This window comes from Hyperolius riggenbachi, chromosome 2 (genome assembly GCF_040937935.1).
Source record: "Hyperolius riggenbachi isolate aHypRig1 chromosome 2, aHypRig1.pri, whole genome shotgun sequence".
Taxonomy (NCBI): Eukaryota; Metazoa; Chordata; class Amphibia; order Anura; family Hyperoliidae; genus Hyperolius; species Hyperolius riggenbachi.
In genome coordinates, this window is record NC_090647.1 from 217257476 (window position 1) to 217271695 (window position 14220).

Sequence of the window (14220 nt, forward strand, 5' to 3'; positions counted from 1 at the left end):
AGCCAATAACTTTATCAGCCCTTATCGCACGTAAATTATCTATACCTTGTTTTTCTTTTCCCACCAATAAGGCTTTCTTTGGGTGGTACATTTTGCTAAGAATTATTTTATTTTGCATGCATTTTAAAAGGAATAAGGAGAATAAAAAATGAAAAGTCTTTATTTCTCAGTTTTCAACACTTACAGTTTGCAAATAAAGTTTTACTGTAGATCAAACCCACACATTTTATTTGCCCACGTGTCCTGTTTATTTCAACAATTTATGTTCCTAGTACAATGTATGGCAACTATATATTACTTATAAATAAAAGTGTGTTTTTTTAAACATTTTTGCATTGCACTTTATCAGTAATCACAAGCTGTATTTGCCGAAATAACTGTAATATACGCTGAAGGCATACACATATTAAAAAAAACTAAGCCCATTTATTAGCTCCCATCCCCGTAGTTAGCCAGATGTGCCCCTCCCCCCTCCATAGATAGCCAGGTGTGCTCCTTTACTCCCCCATCCCCCCATAGACAGCCAAGTGTGCCCCTTTTATCTCCCCCAGTATAGCTAGCCAGATGTGCCCCTATTAGCCCCTCCCCTATATAAAAAGGCCAGATGTGCCCCTCTGTTAGCCAGATATGCCCCTTTATACCCCACCCCCATTGTCAGCTAGGTGTCCCCTTTGTTCTCCCCCTCCAATAGACAGCCAGATGTACCCATCTATTCCCCCCCCTCTATGGATAGCAAGGTGTGCCCCTTTAACCCCCCCCCCCCAAGTATAGCCGAATGTGCCTCTATTACCCCTGTCCCCATATAAAACGCTATGTGTCCTTTTGACCCCCACCCCCCCAAAAAAATTGCCAGATGGGCTGCTTAACCACTTGAGGACCGCGGGCTTTACCCCTCTTAAAGAGAACCCGAGTTGGGTTTGAAGAATATTATCTGCATACAGAGTCTGGATCTGCCTATACAGCCCAGCCTCTGTTGCTATCCCAAACCCCCCTAAGGTCCCCCTGCACTCTGCAATCCCTCATAAATCACAGCCACGCTGCTGACAAACAGCTTGTCAGACCTGGCTGTGTTTATCTCTATAGTGTCAGTCTGCTGCTCTCCCCGACTCCTGCAGAACTCCAGTCCCCGCCTGCATCCCTTCCCTCCCTGCTGATTCGAGTGAAGGGACGGGGGCAGGGACAGGAGGTGGGGGAGCAGCTGAGACTGACATTACAGATGTAAACACAGCCTCACAGCATGGCTGTGATTTATGAGGGATTGCAGAGTGCAGAGGGACCTTAGTGGGGTTTGGGATAGCAACAGAGGCTGGGCTGTATAGGCAGATCCAGCCTCTGTATGCAGATAACATTCTTTAAACACACCTCGGGTTCTCTTTAAGGACCAGACCCTTTTTTTTCCATTCAGACCACTGCAGCTTTCACGGTTTATTGCTCGCTCATACAATTTACCACCTAAATGAATTTTGGCTCCTTTTCTTGTCACTAATAAAGCTTTCTTTTGATGCTATTTGATTGCTGCTGCGATTTTTACTTTTTATTATATTCATCAAAAAAGACATGAATTTTGTCAAAAAAATTATTTTTTTTTAACTTTCTGTGCTGACATTTTTCAAATAAAGTAAAATTTCTGTATACATGCAGCACGTAAAATGTGGACAAACATGTTTTTGATTAAAAAAAACCCCATTCAGCCTATATTTATTGGTTTGGGTAAAAGTTATAGCGTTTACAAACTATGGTGCAAAAAGTGAATTTTCCCATTTTCAAGCATCTCTGACTTTTCTGACCACCTGTCATGTTTCATGAGGGGCTAGAATTCCAGGATAGTATAAATACCCCCCAAATGACCCCATTTTGGAAAGAAGACATCCCAAATTATTCTTTATTTATTCTTTATTATTTTTTGTCACAAGGTAGCGGAAGATGACAGTTTGTGACAAGAAAAAAAAAGTTTCCATTTCTGCTAACTTGTGACCAAAAAAAAAATTAAATCTGCCACGGACTCACCATGCCCCTCTCTGAATACCTTAAAGTGTCTACTTTCCAAAATGGGGTCATTTGTGGGGTGTGTTTACTGTCCTCGCATTTTGGGGGGTGCTAATTTGTAAGCATCCCTGTAAAGCCTAAAGGTGCTCATTGGACTATTGTTGACAATTGTTTGAGGCATTTTTCTAGACTACTCCTCACGGTTTAGGGCCCCTAAAATGCCAGGGCAGTATAGGAACCCCACAAGTGACCCCATTTTAGAAAGAAGACACCCCAAGGTATTCCGTTAGGTGTATGACGAGTTCATAGAAGATTTTATTTTTTGTCACAAGTGACACTTTGTGAGAAAAAAACTATAAAAATCAATTTCCGCTAACTTTTGACAAAAAAAATCAAATCTTCTATGAACTCGTCATACACCTAACAGAATACCTTGGGGTGTCTTTTTTTCTAAAATGGGGTCACTTGTGGGGTTCCTATACCGCCCTAGCATTTTACAGGCCCAAAACCGTGAGTAGTCTGGAAACCAAATGTTTCAAAATGACTGTTCAGGGGTATAAGCATCTACAAATTTTGATGACAGGTGATCTGAGGGGGCGAATTTTGTGGAACCGGTCATAAGCAGGGTGGCCTTTTAGATGACAGGTTGTATTGGGCCTGATCTGATGGATAGGAGTGCTAGGGGGGTGACAGGAGGTGATTGATGGGTGTCTCAGGGGGTGGTTAGAGGGGAAAATAGATGCAATCAATGCACTGGGGAGGTGATCGGAAGGGGGTCTGAGGGGGATCAGAGGGTTTGGCCGAGTGATCAGGAGCCCACACGGGGCAAATTAAGGCCTGATCTGATGGGTAGGTGTGCTAGGGGGTGACAGGAGGTGATTAATGGGTGTCTCAAGGTGTGATTAGAGGGGGGAATAGATGCAAGCAATGCACTGGCGAGGTGATCAGGGTTGGGGTCTGAGGACGTTCTGAGGGGGTGATTGAGTGCCCTAGGGGCAGATAGGGGTCTAATCTGATGGGTAGCAGTGACAGGGGGTGATTGATGGGTAATTAGTGGATGTTTAGGGTAGAGAACAGATGTAAACAATGCACTTGGGAGGTGATATGGCGTCGGATCTGCGGGCGATCTATTGGTGTGGGTGAGTGATCAGATTGCCCGCAAGGGGCAGGTTAGGGTCTGATTGACGGGTGGCAGTGACAGGGGGTAAGTGATGGATGATTGATGGGTGATTGACAGGTGATTGACAGGTGATTAGGGGGATAGATGCATACAGTACACAGGGGGGGGGTCTGGGGAGAATCTGAGGGGTGGCAGTGACAGGGGGTGATTGATGGGTGATTGACAGGTGATCAGTGGGTTATTACAGGGAAGAACAGATGTAAATAATGCACTGGTGAATTGATAAGGGGGGGGGGGGGGGTCTGAGGGCAATCTGAGCATGTAGGCGGGTGATTGGGTACCCACAAGTGGCAGATTAAGGTCTGATCTGATGGGTAACAGTGACAGGTGGTGATAGGGGGAGATTGATGAGTGATTGATGGGTAATTAGTGGGTGTTTAGGATAGAGAACAGATGTAAACATTGCACTTGGGAGGTGATCTGACGTCGGATCTGCAGGCGATCTATTGGTGTTGGTGGGTGATCAGATTGCCCGCAAGGGGCAGGTTAGGGGCTGATTGATGGGTGGCAGTGACAGGGGGTGATTGATGGGTAATTGACAGGTGATTGACAGGTGATTGACAGGTGATCAGGGGGATAGATGCATACAGTACACAGGGGGGGGGGGGGGGGTCTGGGGAGAATCTGATGGGTGATCAGGAGGGAGCAGGGGGCAGTTAAGGGCATAAAAAAAATGACGTTTACAGATAGTGACAGGAAGTGATTGATGGGTGATTAAGGGGGTTATTGGTTGCAAACAGTGGATCTGGGGGGTGGGCAGGGGGGGTCTGAGGGGTGCTGTGGGCGATCAGGGGGCAGGGGGAGGAAATCAGTGTGCTTGGGTGCAGACTAGGGTGGCTGCAGCCTGCCCTGGTGCTTCCTCGGACACTGGGACCACCAGGGCAGGAGGCAGCCTGTATAATACACTTTGTATACATTACAAAGTGTATTATACACTTTGTATGCGGCGATCCGGGTGCTAGTAACCCGCCGGCGCTTCCGAACGGCCGGCAGGGTTACAGCGCGAGGGGGGCGCATGCGGCAGTACTTGCGGGATCCACTTTCCGGCCGCCCCTGTGCAGTGGGCGGTCGGGAAGTATTTAATCCCCCCCTTCCCCCATTTATAGCCAGATGTGCTGCATTATTCCCCCCCTCCCTATAGATGGCCAGACCATTTGCGCGCCCCCCCCAATAGATAGCAACATGTGCCTCTGCCCCCCCTTCCCTATAGATAGCCATGTGTCACCCCCCCCCCCCCCCCGCAGATAGCCATGTGTGGTGAAATGCTGACCCCCCAACCCCCCCCCCTCTTCTTCCCCCATGCTGCAATGCAGGATTAGCATGAAAACCCCATACCTCACCTCCTTCCAGCGCGATCAGCCTCCCCTCCGTGCATCACCGCTGCCTGTGTCTTAATGCCGAACGGATCGGGTCCCGGCTTGATGACGTCAACAAGCCGGGACACGATCCGTTTGGCATAATGACAGGCAGCGGTAATGCACAGAGGGGAGGCTGATCGCATGCTGGAACGAGGTGAGGTATGTTGTTTTCATGCTTATCCTGCATTGCAGCATGGGGGAAAAAGGGGGGGGGGTGCTCAAATAAAGGGGATCGAGCGGAGATGGGAGGATGGGAGGATCGGACTCCCGGGAGGGAATCCTTAATTAGTGTAGTTAGAGCGAGGGGGATAAATGAGCCCAGGCGCGTGCCAGCACGCACGCTGTGTTCATTAAAGTTAAGTGACTTATAATCACGTCGTGTGGCTTTCGTGAGCCACTTACGACGTGATTATACTGTAGTTAGGATGTGAACTGGTTAATATAGTGTATGTACATGTTATGTGCCTGTATGTGTAATATACTTTTTGGCCACAAGTTGGTGCTAGTGAACACTCTCCTGTTATAGGAAGTGATCACTTTTTTTTTTTTTTTTTTACACTATAGTAACTGTAATAGTTTCCTGTTTTGTGAATGGAGGTGGCCGTTGTTCGCGGTCACGTCCATTCACTCCAGGCATTGCTATTGGGTAGAGGACCCCAATCACTTAACACGGGATCCCAATGGAAATGGCGGTGGTAGTTGCGCGCACACGTGCAGAGCGGCGGCGGGAACGCGCAATGTATTAAAATGTCATGTTGCCGTTAATAGGCTAAAACATGACGTTTTAATACGTGCTATTGTCATTCTTTAAGTCAAAGAAACACACACCTACATGTTTCACCTGCCTATGGCTAAATTTACGCAAAAAAAGGCCACTGAAGGCAAAAAGATTCCCAACATTTTGACTAGACATCATAAAGGAATACAGTCCAGCAGTCTCTCTAAAAATGCGTTGAACTAAAATGCAGAGATTGATTGGATCTGGCCACAAAGTCAAAAGTATCACTAAACTTTATAAAATCAAAATATAAAACCGGAATTGGGTTACAATACACTGCCACACAATACATTTGTATGTACCTTTATGATTATAATTACCCTCTTCTCGAAACTGCATCAAGTTAAAAGGTCACTTTTTAGAGAGAGACACAATTTCTACCAGAAATGTAATGTTGATAAATGTAAAGTAATGTACCTTGGACGTACTACCAATGGTAGATCATCATATAAAATAAAAGGCATACAGCTGGGAACAACAGACTTGGAGAAGGACTTAGGAATACTGGTGTAACAAACGTTGGAGAGGCAGTTGCGGTGAACAGCGCTACCACCGCAGCTGCCTCCAGCTCTCTGCCTAGCAATCAATCCGTGCCCCGGGTGTCTAGCACGCCGAGGACGGGTTTGTCAGCTGCACACAATGTCGCCTTATCGCGTGTGCGCAAGCACAGACAGGACCTTTATGCGGGGAGGAGGCGCGTCAGCTGACCGACGTCAGAGGAGACACTCGCCGCTCCTCATTGGCTGAGAGGAGTAGGCTTGACGGAGGGGTCTCCTCTGCTTCATAAGCCAAGCTGAATCACTCGCAACTTGTCTGCTGTTGCGAATACTTGGTGTTAGCGCTCAGACCTTAGATAGTTCCGGTGTGCTTTGATCTGGGAGGAAACCGGGGATTTCACACAAGATGGGAATTGTTTGATAGCTATAAAGATTATTAATTACTGTATTATCTGTGCATGACTCTGGCTCGTTCTGACCAGTGGCGTACCTAGGGCATTTGACACCCGGTGCTGGGTATTATAAGACACCCCCCCCCCCCAAAAAAAAGTAAAGGGGCAAAAAATGGGTGGCGCTACAACATGCGGCGCCGCGGCAAAAAAATGGGCGTGGCCATGACCGGATTAGGGCGGAGCTAACTGTAATTTGACGTGAACCCGGGTGAGAGTGATATGGAGGCTGCCATATTTATTTCCTTTTAACCTCCTTGGCGGTAATCCCGAGCTGAGCTCGGGGTATGCCGCCGGAGGTCGCCGCTCAGGCCCTGCTGGGCCGATTTCAATTCTGTAAAAAGCAGCACACGCAGCCGGCACTTTGCCAGCCGCGTGTGCTGCCCGATCGCCGCCGCTCCGCGGCGATCCACCGCGTGCAGCGGCGAAAGAGGGTCCCCCCAGCCGCCCGAGCCCAGCGCAGCCGGGACAAACAGTTACGGCCGGCGCTAGGGGCTGGATCGGGCGGCTCTGACGTCAGGACGTCGACTGACGTCCATGACGTCACTCCGCTCGTCGCCATGGCGACGAGGAAAGCGAAACAAGATAGGCCGCTCATTGCGGCCTATCTTGTTACTTTCGATTGCCGGAGGCGATCGAAAGTACGCTTCCGGAGCTTCTCTAGTGGGCTTTCATGCAGCCAACTTTCAGTTGGCTGCATGAAATATTTTTTTTTTTATTAAAAAAAAACCACATTGCAGCCTCCCTGGCAAAATAATTAAACCGCCAGGGAGGTTAAACAATACTAGTTGCCCTGCTAATCTATTTGGCTGCAGTAGTGAACTGAATCACACCAGAAACAAGCATGCTTGTTCAGGGTCTGTGGTTGAAAGAATTAGAGGCAGAGGACCAGCACGGCAGCCAGGCAACTGGTATTGCTTAAAAGGAGATAAATATGGCAGCCTCAATATTATTCTCACCTCGGGTTCCCTTTAAAAGTGCAATGCAAAGACAGTGGGCCCAAGTTTTGGTGACCCTTTCCCCAGAAAATTCACATAATTGTGCAGGTTTTCTCAAGAAAATACACGTAATGTGTGCAGATTTGCCCAGAGAATACGTTCAATCATGTCGGCAGATTTGCCCAGAAAATACATGCAATCATGTCTGCAGATTTGCCCAGAGAATACGTTCAATCATGTCTGCAGATTTGCCCAGAGAATACGTTCAATCATGTCTGCAGATTTGCCCAGAAAATACATGCAATCATGTCTGCAGATTTGCCCAGAGAATACGTTCAATCATGTCTGCAGATTTGCCCAGAGAATACGTTCAATCATGTCTGCAGATTTGCCCAGAAAATACATGCAATCATGTCTGCAGATTTGCCCAGAGAATACGTTCAATCATGTCGGCAGATTTGCCCAGAAAATACATGCAATCATGTCTGCAGATTTGCCCAGAGAATACGTTCAATCATGTCGGCAGATTTGCCCAGAAAATACATGCAATCATGTCGGCAGATTTGCCCAGAAAATACATGCAATCATGTCGGCAGATTTGCCCAGAAAATACATGCAATCATGTCGGCAGATTTGCCCAGAAATTACATGCAATCATGTCTGCAGATTTGCCCAGAGAATACGTTCAATCATGTCGGCAGATTTGCCCAGAAAATACATGCAATCATGTCGGCAGATTTGCCCAGAGAATACGTTCAATCATGTCGGCAGATTTGCCCAGAAAATACATGCAATCATGTCTGCAGATTTGCCCAGAGAATACGTTCAATCATGTCTGCAGATTTGCCCAGAGAATACGTTCAATCATGTCTGCAGATTTGCCCAGAAAATACATGCAATCATGTCTGCAGATTTGCCCAGAGAATACGTTCAATCATGTCTGCAGATTTGCCCAGAGAATACGTTCAATCATGTCTGCAGATTTGCCCAGAAAATACATGCAATCATGTCTGCAGATTTGCCCAGAGAATACGTTCAATCATCTCGGCAGATTTGCCCAGAAAATACATGCAATCATGTCGGCAGATTTGCCCAGAAAATACATGCAATCATGTCGGCAGATTTGCCCAGAAAATACATGCAATCATGTCGGCAGATTTGCCCAGAAATTACATGCAATCATGTCTGCAGATTTGCCCAGAGAATACGTTCAATCATGTCGGCAGATTTGCCCAGAAAATACATGCAATCATGTCTGCAGATTTGCCCAGAGAATACGTTTAATCATGTCGGCAGATTTGCCCAGAAAATACATGCAATCATGTCGGCAGATTTGCCCAGAAAATACATGCAATCATGTCGGCAGATTTGCCCAGAAAATACATGCAATCATGTCAGCAGATTTGCCCAGAAAATACATGCAATCATGTAGCAGATTTGACCAGAAAATACATGCAATCGTGTGGCAGACCTGTCCACAAAACACTTCAATCGTCAATAGTTGCCCCCTGTATAGCTAGTATAGTTGCCCCCTGTATAGTTAGTATATTTGCCCCCTGTATAGCTAGTATATTTGCCCCCTGTATAGCTGCCCCCAGTATAGCTAGTATAGCTGCCCCCAGTATAGCTAGTATAGCTGCCCCCAGTATAGCTAGTATAGTTGCCCCCAGTATAGCTAGTATAGTTGCCCCCAGTATAGCTGCCCCCAGTATAGCTAGTATAGCTGCCCCCAGTATAGCTGCCCCCAGTATAGCTAGTATAGCTGCCCCCAGTATAGCTAGTATAGCTGCCCCCAGTATAGCTAGTATAGCTGCCCCCAGTATAGCTAGTATAGCTGCCCCCAGTATAGCTAGTATAGCTGCCCCCAGTATAGCTAGTATAGCTGCCCCCAGTATAGCTAGTATAGTTGCCCCCAGTATAGCTAGTATAGTTGCCCCCAGTATAGCTAGTATAGCTGCCCCCAGTATAGCTGTCCCCAGTATAGCTAGTATAGCTGCCCCCAGTATAGCTAGTTTAGTTGCCCCCAGTATAGCTAGTTTAGTTGCCCCCAGTATAGCTGGCCCCCAGTATAGCTGCCCCCAGTATAGCTAGTTTAGTTGCCCCCAGTATAGCTGCCCCCAGTATAGCTAGTTTAGTTGCCCCAAGTATAGCTGCCCCCAGTATAGCTAGTTTAGTTGCCCCCAGTATAGCTAGTTTAGTTGCCCCCAGTATAGCCAGTACAGTTGCCCCCAGAATAGCTAGTATAATTGCCCCCAGAATAGCTAGTATAATTGCCCCCAGTATAGCTAGTTTAGTTGCCCCCAGTGTGAGGAAAGCCTGGAAGGAGGGGTGGCGGGGAGGGGGGCCGGACCCCCCACCTCCCTCACCTGGGTCCCCCTCCTTCTGGCGCTTCCCCCTCCTAATTAGCAGCAGCGGGCAGGAGCGGCGAAGAAGACTCACTCACCTGCTCCTGGCGATACCGGCGGCGCATAACGTCATCCTCACGCGACGCTGGTCTCCGACTTCTCTGTTGCTCACTGTGCTTCCACCAATCAGGAAGCACAGTGAGCGGTGGAGAAGGCGGAGACCAGCGTCACGTGACGATGATGCTATTTGCCATCGCCTGGAACGCAGGAAGGAGGTGAGTAAGTCCTCTTGCCCGCTGCTGCCCGCTGCTGCTAATTAGGAGGGGGAAGCGCCAGAAGGAGGGGACCCAGGTGAGGGAGGTGGGGGGTCCGGCCCCCCTCCCCGCCGCTTTCCCCGCCACCCCTCCTTTCCGTGCTGCTTCCCCCTCCTGTCCTGCACAGGCCTCTGTGGGAGGCCTTGATGACACCCCCTGGGGCGCCCGACACCCGGTGCGGGGCGCCCCCTGCCGCCCTATGGTAGGGACGCTACTGGTTCTGACTACTCTTCTGCTCAGTGATTCTGTACCTCTGCCCGTCTGATCTTGCTGCTGACTCTGTCTGTTTAAACCTTCCTGTCTTTGCCTTCCGATTTTGTACTGCATCTGTCTGTCTGTTGCCAACCCGATTAGTCTGACCACTCTACTCTCACCAGAGGGCCCTTGACTCTGGTTAGGGGCGCTGTACTGTTAGTACCCACCAGCTCCTCTGGTGAGGTATAGCTAAACCTATCAGTACTACTGTTGCACCATTCACTATACTTGCTATTGCTGTCACATCAACTGTCTGATATACCTGCATTATAGGTGATTCTGCAGATCACCATATAATCAGGTATATATCTGCATTAAAGGTGATACTGCAGATCACCTAATAATCAAAACTCTGTTTCTTGCTTACACAAATCGTTACAACTGGTTTATAACAAGTTAGGTAATCGTATACAATGCCAAGCAGCGGTAGCTAATGCAAATAAAATTATGGGATGCATAAAAAGGGAAATATCTGGAGATGCTAGTATACTAGTTCCTCTGTATAAATCACTTGTGAGGCCACATCTGGAGTATGGAATATAGTTTTGGGCACCACACTATAGAACGGGCATTGACCACCTGGAACGGGTAAAAAGACGGGCAACTAAATTTAATCCGAGGGATGGAAGATCTCACTTACCAAGAAAGGTTGGACAAACTGGGATTATTTAGCTTGGAAAAAAAGGTGACTGAGCGGTGACCTGATTAACATGTATAAATACATCAGAGGGCAATACAAAAGCTTGGCAGATGAGCACAGATCGCTACCCACAGCATGCAGACATGCATCCAGCCATCCTGGGGAATCCCTCTTATGAGAAAAAAATGCAGCCGGTGGGGCAGAGAAACAGGAAAGCGCCCTGTCAGCATGGACGAGCTCAGCTCCTCATTGTTTTTTGAAAGTTTTTGCTGGACGAGCTCAGCTCATCCATACCGCCAGGGTGGTTAAAGAGGGCTTGGATGCTTTCCTTGCATTGAAGGGCACCCACGGTTATAATTATTAGGTAATTCCCTGAAGAGTTGATCAAGGGATTTATCTGACTGTGTATGAAATCACCGCCAGGAGACTTGGGCGCAGGATACAGCCGATATACAGCTTACCGCCTGCACAAATCCCAGTGGCGTTAATTACTATTCCCCCTCCAGGTCGATTTGGATGGTGGGGAATGATATAATTCAGCTTTCAGCTATTGCTGGAGGCCAAATTACAGTGGTTTAAAAGTAACTTCAGCTCAGTCTTCTGTCGGCGCCAAAGTTACTCACTGAGCGCCGTTATAGCCATAATGCCTATGCGCTGGATATCATCTGTTCATTATCTGACTGTCATCTTGAGTCAGGAAGGAATTTTTCCCTTTTAAGGCTAATTGGCCTTGGTCTTGGTAGGTTTTTCGCCTTCCCCTGGATCAAATGAGATATGTGCAGGTTAGGGATGGTGTTCTATTTTTATTTTTTTTCCTGGTTGTACTTGGATGAATGTCTTTTTTTCCACCAAACTAACTATATGGCCTTGGGGATAACCTAATAAATGGTACATCAGGTTGGCTGAAAAGGATGAGAGCCCTGGTGTTAAAACATGGAGCCGCAGTTACCTTGTTTTAATGCAATAGAAAATTGACACGGGCTTTGAATTAACAGCTGTACATGCTTTTTGGATCAGCAAGATCAGATGAACTTTACTGCCATCTGGTAAATGGAAATGTTTTATTACTCTTACACTAGTAACTCTCTGATGTTGGTTTAGCGCCTATTGGAATCAATTCATAAGGTTACAGTCAGTGGTGCATTGCGACTTTATGGAGGCATCTTAACAGAAATTTGCACTGCAGTAGTAAGTCTAGGCAATGTCCAATGCACTACAATATCCCCACACACTACATGCAATGCAGGACTGCATAACGTGCATTAAGAGGCAGCGAAGAATGCTTTTCATTAACTGAATGCTTCACAGTACGCAACCTAAAAGTTGCATTGCATGTGTTATCTTTTTTATTCAATTGCATTGTTTCCGTTTTTACAGGGAACACAACACAGCTTTCACTGTAAACCTAGCTTAAGAATTCTTCCATGATATTTGCGGGTCCTTTTAACATATATTCTGTTCTTTTATGACAGGTTGGGATTCCCCATGATGATCGTTTCTACTACAATTGGAATGAGCTATCTATTGGTTTCGCATGTGGTGTTGAAGTGGAATGCATAAACTGCACAGATTTGTTTTTCACCGATTTTCTGAAATATCATTTAGAGCAAAACACAAAAAGGAATATGTTGGTGGTTAAAACACTAGCATTCTGATATTTTCAGCAGCAGCACAAATGCCAAGCAATAGGTTGAATTACTTATTTTTTTTTATATCATTGATATAAAATTGGTATAAAGCCATTGACTGGCAGAGAGTTCCTAATTATTAGCTAGCATTGGAAAACCACATTCCCTAACAGTGTTTTTTTTTCCTGCTAGTTTGGATATAGTTGTATTAAATTGAATTATGGTTTGGAAAGAGAAATGGGCATATTAGAGACTTACCATAGTCTCCCTAAACCCTAAGTTAATGCCTGGTTCACATATCCAATTTTGATTGGCAAACGACTGACCAGTTTTACCACCTCCATGTAGTACGAGTGCCAACATATTTTAAATACTATAGATTGTGTAGGTAAGCTCTCATGCTACATGGAGGTGGTAAATTTGGCCAATCAAAATGGGATGTGTGTGTACCAGGCTTGAGGCTCAGTTCACACGAAGTCTGTGGAAGTCAGAGTATCCAAATAGTATGGGGTATGCTGTACTGCTCTGGGGGATCCCATGTAATGTCTGCTGCACTCAGGAGGAGATGCATGTCATTCTCTCAGATGATTGACAACACATCTTATGTCCCCAAAAAATGAGCATGTCAGGTTGGTGCTATGAGAAATTGCAACTGATTAACCCAGATACGTTGAAAATAAACATGCGTAAAAAGGCTCATATAATAGCACTAGTAAAAGTCCACCTGTTAAAAAATGGGCGCTAAGTCACGGCCCCTACCCCCCACCCTCACGAATTGTATACAGACGCGTCCTGTACGCTCGTCCCCCACTGCTGTCCAAAGTACATGCACACAGGGAGATGTTGCTTGCTTGGCAGTTGGAAGAAGCTGTTATTTCCCACAATGCAATGAGGTTCACAGACAGTCAGCAAACTGTCAGGTCTGGAAGCATGGACATGGACACAGGACGACGCAGACACACGGGTTTTATTATATAGGAATATTGACCTTAGCTTGGTAAAAACAACGGGCTAGGTCTGTCATCGCTCATCCTTTGCGCGCACGCCGCGCACACACCCGCCTCTCCTGGCCCCGCGCCGCCTCATTCCCCCAGCTCTCCTCAGTGTCTCTGCATCCCTCACCGCACATGCCCATTGCAAAAAAAAAAACACACACAAGGACATGGGATGCAGAGACACATGCGTTTTTATTAGGTTGGATGGGTCAGTTCTGTGTTTCTCTTAGCCTACTGCTGAGTGCTGACTGTTTTGAAAAATTGTCCAGGAGTGGGCCCAATGTGAACTGAGCCTAATTTGTCCAGTAGTATTGTTTGTGCATCTGCTGGCTTTTTTTTTTTTTTTTTTTTACAGGTATAATTATTGAATGTGTGCATACCTATACACACAACGTATTACTGTGTTTTATACTATGATGTATTGAATGTAACTTGTGCATTCGAACCATGATTTAAAAAAGCTGAAATCTGATGAAGAAAAAAAAAAAGCAAAATAATAAACCAACTGAATGTTAAATTAAAAAAAAAATGGTTTCTTTTTTAATGAATGTTATAACTGTAGATCTGCTTATACATAATTGCATTCATCTGTTATCATGTTTTTTGTGTGTAATTACCATGATCACAAAGTTTTAAAGAAAACCTGAACTGAAAATTAAAAGTCAAAATAACCATACACAGGTCATACTTACCTCCCGTGTAGTCTACTCCTCAATCTCTTTCTCCTTTCCCGCGTCCTGTTTGTCCACTGTGATCAAGGGAATTCTCCATCCTCCATTTTGAAAATGGCCATTACCCCATAACAGCTTTGTGGTCAGCACACTGTTAAACTATCATATCGCCCACTTGAGCCATAG

The 14220-nt window shown here is 46.3% G+C and overlaps 1 protein-coding gene across 1 annotated transcript in view; it reads left to right on the plus strand.

The window, feature by feature from the left end:
* Window positions 1-13863, plus strand: part of OCA2 (OCA2 melanosomal transmembrane protein) — a 489993-nt gene extending 476130 nt beyond the window's left edge. The window contains exon 24 of the mRNA XM_068268142.1: window positions 12213-13863. Coding sequence (XP_068124243.1) covers window positions 12213-12300 — 88 coding nt within the window. The 3' untranslated portion in view covers window positions 12301-13863. The remainder of the gene's footprint in view (window positions 1-12212) is intronic.
* The last annotated feature ends 357 nt before the right edge of the window (window positions 13864-14220 follow it).